Source organism: Anneissia japonica, unplaced genomic scaffold (assembly GCF_011630105.1).
Source record: "Anneissia japonica isolate Jap-2015-1 unplaced genomic scaffold, ASM1163010v1 scaffold1417_len1240632_cov203, whole genome shotgun sequence".
NCBI lineage: Eukaryota > Metazoa > Echinodermata > Crinoidea > Comatulida > Comatulidae > Anneissia > Anneissia japonica.
In genome coordinates this window covers 117122-125068 of record NW_022727891.1, presented here as the reverse complement: position 1 = coordinate 125068, position 7947 = coordinate 117122, and the positions used below count along the sequence as shown (strand labels likewise).

The 7947-nt window shown below is 32.8% G+C and overlaps 1 protein-coding gene across 1 annotated transcript in view; it reads right to left on the bottom strand.

Moving 5' to 3' along the window:
- LOC117113899 overlaps nt 1-7947 on the bottom strand; it is a 32599-nt gene that overhangs the window by 7044 nt on the left and 17608 nt on the right. Inside the window, exons 10-20 of the mRNA XM_033257395.1 lie at nt 7671-7712; nt 6877-6999; nt 6387-6494; nt 5933-5964; nt 4864-5031; nt 4409-4456; nt 3700-3808; nt 3206-3352; nt 2850-2916; nt 1593-1814; nt 399-510 (exon numbers count right to left, since the gene is read on the bottom strand). Of these exons, the coding sequence (XP_033113286.1) occupies nt 399-510; nt 1593-1814; nt 2850-2916; nt 3206-3352; nt 3700-3808; nt 4409-4456; nt 4864-5031; nt 5933-5964; nt 6387-6494; nt 6877-6999; nt 7671-7712 (1178 nt within the window). The remainder of the gene's footprint in view (nt 1-398; nt 511-1592; nt 1815-2849; nt 2917-3205; nt 3353-3699; nt 3809-4408; nt 4457-4863; nt 5032-5932; nt 5965-6386; nt 6495-6876; nt 7000-7670; nt 7713-7947) is intronic.

Sequence of the window (7947 nt, the reverse complement as noted above, 5' to 3'; positions counted from 1 at the left end):
TATAAGTGACAGCATATATATATATATATATATATATACATACATATATATACACATACATATATATACATACATATATATATAATATATTATATATATATATATATATATATATATATATATATATACATATATATATATCACTATAAAGGGGAGTGTCATACCCACGGAGACCTATGGTTATACTTGCAGATCTAGCCCCCAGGCATTTTTTTTTAATACAACTGACTGAAACGCTCACAGTGTGGATCCATTGCACTGATATATGAGCGTCTCAGACAGTTGATAGAAATAAAGTGCCTGGGGTTAGATCTGCAAGAATACCATATAGGTCTCCGTGGTATAATGGGCAATTAACCAATGAATATGTTGTTTTTCTTGTTCATGTTTTGTTGTACCTCTCTTTCGTTGACTTGCACAAGCACAGCAAAACTTGTTGTATGATTGCATTCACACGACACAGTGCCCTCTCCAGTTGCAACATTCTGACAGCCATACTCGGACCACAACCTACCAAAACGTAAAAAAATCCCCCACTTATTAAGCATAATAGCGGAATATGGAATATAGAGGAATCTTTATAATGGATGGAATAATCCCATTAGTAAATCATACCCACATGGTGAAGGTAATATGAAGTAATTATTTATACAATATGTACGATGGATGGAATATAGGTGGAGTGGGGTATTACTCCAACATGACGGTTAAAATATTGTAGAATTATTCGTCCATGGTGTATCGACAGAATATGGAAATGAATTATTTCCTTACGATAGATAAAATTTGGAGAAGTTTTTTCAATCAATTAATCCACCAATCAATCGTAATTATTGTATAGCGCCAAATTCCATCACATGAAGTAATGTTCGGTGGCGCTGATTGACGATATGATAGAATCCAGATGGATAAACTAAGCCTTGCTATGTTATTATTATTATATTTATTTATATCATATATCTCATATATTATATATATATATATCAAAACTACTGACGTCGTTGAGTAGGACCATTGCCTTGGTAGGACCCTTTTATACCAGCGTCGTTTGACGCACGCGTACGCGCGCGTTATGAAGCACACGCGTAAAATTAGGGTAGGCCTACAGTACATTTAACATTGACCTGTGTTTTTACAGTATCCGTTGTATTTACTGCATCTCAAACAGGTGTGCATTCTTGATATCATTATTGTAATATATATTTACATAACAATTACAATTTTGTGTTAAAAAATAACGAATAAAAACATCAGAAGAACCAAGTTTAAATAACCATCAAAACTGCTAAGGTACCGTGTATCAAAAAAATTTACAAACATGTAGGCGTATGTTAAAAAGTAGCAAGTTAAAAAAAAATTGGGATTGATTGCAATAAAAACACAATTTATAAAATATAAAACATTACATTATATTTATTATAACAGTACCGTTACTATCTCTAGTAGGTACATTGAAGATAAATAACATTTTAACAGACTGTATTTTCGTTGGCGTGTCTGAAAAACGCCCTATCCCACAAGAACACTTTTGCTTTAACAGTCTGAGTTCTCTTTGATTGGGCTAATTTTATAACGTTTACGCCCACACTTACCCAAGATCGTTGTTCCAAAAAACACATTCTTTCACCGTAATCCTTTCTGTTGCCTTTCTAAATTTTATCTTCTTCGGAATTACGACATGATCTTTTCCGTCGTTGATACCAGAAGTGTTCACGGGTAAAGTAAAGTTAACCCCTATTTGAACCTTTTTTGAGCCCGAGGTCAAAGTGCACGACATAATACCACTTGCTGGTATCGCATCAACGTCCTCTTCTCTGTTTAAAGAAAGAACATAGTGTACTTGGAAGCGATACGTTTATATAATATTATTTGCCACTGGGTACAAAATTAATGTATAAGTCAAATTGATAATAAAAACAGTGCTCAAATATATAGGAACACGATGTTATAAATCGTATCAAACATAGTTCATCAACGAAAGTTCCTTATAGTTGTATGAAAAAAGAGGTCTCTGGTGGGAATTGAACCCATTATCTCTCGCTATCTCGGCGAGCGTCATACCGTGTAGACCACAGAGGCCCGTACGATATCATTACAGATCTAAGATCACCAGTCTCTCTCTCTCTCGCTTTATACAACTTGAGGGATCACACATAGTGGAGCCAATTTTAAGCTATGTAAACAGCTTATAGGTAGCAGCTGGTAAATCATAGTAAAGAATATTAAAATAAAGTTGCTGCTTTGCACTGGGAACACAAAAAATGTATAAAATGTTCCTATATATTTGGGACTGTACCGGAACTATTGTCTGTTTGATTTATTCATTATTTGTGTTCTAGGGCTAAGCAGCACCGCCATACTGGCAACACTTAACTTCTCAGCAACGAACTGTAATGACAAAGCGCCTTTGAAAGGAAGCAATAACATACTCATCCTCTGAAGTTGAGGTTGATACAAATAAGGGTGATTGATAGAGTTTTTGCAAGAGCGATTGAAATTGGTTTACAGAGTCTTCCCTAACAACACTATCTGGCAATGCATCCCAATCATTTACCAAATGGAGAGAAAGGGTATAGTTCCTAATATTAGTTTTAAAGAGCTGCTTACAAATATTAACAAATGACGAAGTGTTCTTAAACTAGTATCAAGTTGTAAAAAATATTGGCCAAAATGGGGCTACTAGTTACATTTATCGGCGACTGGATGCAATTTAACGTCATTACCAGGACACAGAAGAGAGAAAGTGCAAGTGTGAAAATGTGCGTTTTGTAGTTTCGACGGACAGGACCTGTCTCTTATACACATCTAGATGTGTATAAGAGACAGCGCACGCAGAGAGTAAAACTTACTCGGAATGAGACAGCTCTGTTGCTGATTGTTCATTTCCCATATATATTATTGTCATTCCAAAAGATCCTGCAACAGTAAATAGATAATAATAATAATAATAATAATAATAATAATAATAATAATAATAATAATAACAATACTTTATTGATAAATCAAATATCTTGTTTAAACAACATTACAGGAAAAAATGTTACTTAAAAAAGCACAAGACAAATAAGAAAATGTTACAAGGTATAATAAATGATGATAACAATATTTTTGAATCCGCTGCTTGCATGACAGTAAAAATGTTACCTTTCATAGTTTTGAAATTTTGGTACAGTGAGTTGATGATGGCGGTGATGGATGTACTTACCCTCTTCAAATTCAACGCCGTCTGGAATAACAGCTCTCAAATAATATGTACTTGAGTAACTGGTTCCGTTATTCTCTTCAGGTATTACAATATCGAATACCATGTCAGCAATTTGATTTATGCTTTTCACGTGATACATTGCCGCAACTGCAATTACAATGGCCAATTAAAATATTACAAGAAAAATGTTTTTATATCCGTAAAATAGTTTTAACGTTGGTGATGTTAGCCTCGGTAAAATTCTAGATGCTTAATTAATGGTCTTCTAATTTCAGACGATCAATGTGCTGTATAGTAATGGCTTATAAGTAGGCTTATATTCTGACCACTTCTCACAAATAATGGTGAGAGATCACTAATAACGGATAAAAATATCAAGTGATAATATTTAGTGGTGCAGATTCTAAAAACCTACATTACGATCTAAACTTAAAAAAGCAAATTTCATCAAAAGTTTCTCATCCAACTGCAAAATTAAAAGAAAGTTTAATAACCCATGTTGTCTTCATTTACGACGACAGATTCTCCTGTGGGTATGGTTTCAGCAGATGAACTTAGAATATCCTCCGCCATACTGGCAACACTTAACTTCTCAGCAACGAACTGTAATGACAAAGCGCCTTTGAAAGGAAGCAATAACATACTCATCCTCTGAAGTTGAGGTTGATACAAATAAGGGTGATTGATAGAGTTTTTGCAAGAGCGATTGAAATTGGTTTACAGAGTCTTCCCTAACAACACTATCTGGCAATGCATCCCAATCATTTACCAAATGGAGAGAAAGGGTATAGTTCCTAATATTAGTTTTAAAGAGCTGCTTACAAATATTAACAAATGACGAAGTGTTCTTAAACTAGTATCAAGTTGTAAAAAATATTGGCCAAAATGGGGCTACTAGTTACATTTATCGGCGACTGGATGCAATTTAACGTCATTACCAGGACACAGAAGAGAGAAAGTGCAAGTGTGAAAATGTGCGTTTTGTAGTTTCGACGGACAGGACGTACCATCAGCTCATTTTAAAATATGTCTGTTATAAGCCTAATTATGCGTCTACTCAAGGATTTAATGGCTTAAATTCTGTAAAAATATTCAGTGTTCTGGCCAATGCGGGTGATCAACAAACGATTGGTTTACAATAGCAAACGATTGGTTTACAATAGCAAAGGTAGATGCCTAGGCTAAGCAGAGATAGAAGCTCACCAGTTTTTGCTTGGGTTGAAAGAGAACTTTTGTGATCTTCAAAACAGCCTGAAATTGTAATTAGAACATTCAAGTATTGGTATAATTGAATAAATACAATGAGGTAAAGGCATACGTCATTAGTAACACTACACACTAGGTTATTGTTAATGGTGGACATATCGAATTAGACCTATATTATATGCACTGCTATGCGGAATATTTTACATATCGGTCTATTTCGTAATACAAAAAAAAGATACCAAAGCGAGCATCACGGGACCTTTGCATGGCTCATCTTCATGACAACGAAAGCTTTGTGGTGAATTCATGGACAAGTCGATCCTAACTATCTTTCATTTTTTATGGATTTTAAGAGGAAGAGAAAGAGAAGGGGATAATTGAAGACACCATTAACCGAGTATTGTTACGAAGGAAGAGCGAAGAAGAAGGGGGATGAATCAAAACAACATTACCCGAGTATTGTTGCGATATTCTTCTACATTGCTGCTATTCTTCAATGAAACACGACGTAGTATGCTGTTCAGAACTTTGATCTCTTTACGGTTATATGTTTTCTCAGGTCCTCTATTCATCGTCGAAGTTGCCGCATTGAGAACCTCGCCTGCAGAAGCGTCATCAAGCTAAAACACATCGTCGTCATCAATATCATTATCATTATCTTCATTATTATTATTATTATTATTATTATTATTATTATTATTATCGACCATTATTATCATAATCATTATCACTGTTACCGGTAGCGACGCCAGTCGGTAGCGTATTGTTACCAGTGCAGGCCTACTTCTAGCACCAGAATAAGTACAGTAGCAAACATTCGTTCAATCAAGAGATTGTTTTTACACAAGTCCGTGACAACACTAACGAATATAATGGTTTTAAAAAAAATTAATAATCATCATTTAAACAATGGAGGTTTACTCTAATACTTCCTTGTTTAAATTATGCTTTTTAAACTTTGATTGAAGTTGGTAGATTTTTAATATTGATATATAATTTCGTTATAATCATCTTCGTCATTATCATCATTATATTATACTCATTATAATCTTCTTCATCATTTCTATTAGCATTATCATCCCTATTAACATAGATACATAAATTTTATTTATTCACGATAACAAGTACAGTAATACACACGAGTTCAATCAAGAGATAGTTTTTACACAAGTTCGTGACAACATTAATAAATATAATGGTTAAAACATTAATAATCATCATTTAAATTATGCTTTTTAAACTTTTTTTTTTAAGTTGGTAGATTTTTAATATTTACATATTAAGGCTATCCCATATGTTCGCTCCTTGATATGACAAAATTCGTTCATTTTTATAGTTAGTGTGTGGTAGAGGAATTATCAGATTGGTTTCGGTATGTCTATAATTATGAAACGAATTATTGTATTTAAATAATGGTGGAGCATGACCCTTAATTCATCATCATCATGATCATCATCATGATCATCATCATCATCATCGTCATCATCATCATTATTATTATGATTTGTACGTTCTACTTACCAAATTTTCAACGTCGGCGAACACATTGCTGACTGGAGGTAAAGAACAAATTAGCTTGAACGTATAGTTGGAATGATTGTTCAAGATTTTAAGTAATAATATTAATTTTTACCAGTACATTATACCAGGTATCTAGTAGCCTGTATCCTGCGGTAGGGAGTATGGTATGCCTACACCAAGGGCACAAGCAAATAAAGTGACCAGAACTCAAAACTTTTTGGTTATAAAGCCGAAAGAATGTGCTACAAATGCAACCTGCAGAACGTTGGCATTCCAAATAATATATATATTTAATATAGGTACCATTTAAAGTTAAGTTTTATCAGATTTAATGTCGTGATATATCTTTAATAATATTTAAAATAACCTAGTAAATTAATTTGTTAGGCCGATAAAGCTAGTTGGTAATTCGAATGGTGCACAAACACTTATGAAGGAAGTAGTAATTATTTACGAGTAGTTGTTTGTGGTTCTGTCGTTGTCATTAGTACTGTGGTTGACATTGATGTTTTTGTCTCGGTGTTTTCGTGTTGGTTTCTGGTACTGTTTACAAAGTTTCCACCTAAGTCATGACAGATGACAAAATAAAAATATAAACTCCATAAAATACATATAAAATGCAAAGTATAAATATATAAACAAAGGTAATAAAACATTCATACATATAAATTATTACGTGTTAATTTTAAAATTGATATGAGCAACAACCATACAGTTATATGGTGTATAAACATCATTTTGTTGAATTTTACGAAGTAGCTATAAAGAACTGCAAATGAAAATCAAAATGCAAATGACACATATGCGGTACACATTATGATTTGTTGTTTATAATGTTTGACCTTTGATATCAACATGCGAATTTGCGTTCTAGAAAGTCGCTTAGGAGAAATGTCCAACTTAATAATATAATAATATTAATAGAAAAACAATATGTCGCTAACCTCTAGGCGTAGGCCTAGGCCTAGGGCGGCGCCTATCTGTTGTATTCTGGGATTCTGCGGTTTTGTTTGTCACTAATTCCTCAGTCTGCTGTACGTTGGTGGCATTTCTAGAACCGGTAACCACTATCAAACATGATAATTTAAATTATAAAATAGCAAATTTATTTTAACAGTTTTAAAGACTGGTAGAGAAATTTGAATTAAAGATGAACATTCAAATCGACTTTCAAATAGACTTTTAAGTGTGTATTCAATCAAAGAGTATCTATACTTGATTCTATAAATACTGTAGTGATCCTGTCGCCTAGATTCATCGAGTATAACGGGTGGTTGTATGTGCACTTGTCGATTCAACATTATGATGTAGATTAACATCATATACTCTATAAGTATAGGCCTAATAGACGAAATAACATCATGCTTTCTGTAGCTTAACTGATGAAATGTTTAGTTACTTCTCATTTATATTGTTTCATGTTTTGACAAAAGCTCTATAGGAATTAATCTTTGTTAAATTTTGAGAGGTGTTTTACCTATTATATGTTCGAGTTGTTTTGTGTTAAAAATCCTGATTGATCGATGCTCGACTTAACATAGTCCTGCTTTAGCTGTTTTTTCTTTGGAGCAATTTTAAATAGGCCTATGGGTACAGCATATAGATACAATTTACTTAGATACCGTACACTTGCTTAGATATACTTCCCTGTACTTAGGTCTACTTAGTGTCATTTTACAATAACAAATTAAGTAAGCATTTAAAAAAAGATAAATTTAGCTTACAAAAAAATACGAACCTTTTGATACTGATCTAAATGTTTGTCCATACCGTGTTGCAGCTAAAATATAAGAAAAAAATATATAAGAATAATATATATAGTAATTGTTATTGTCAATGTATATAAGTATATATTATATATATATATATATATATATATATATATATAAAATAGGAAAATCAGAGTTGCTGCATAGGCAAATATATATATAAAATAAAATAAAACTCGTAGAGATGGTAATAGATTTGCCTCAAAATTTATTAAGAAAATAGACGAGATCTTTCGGGCGTAACCC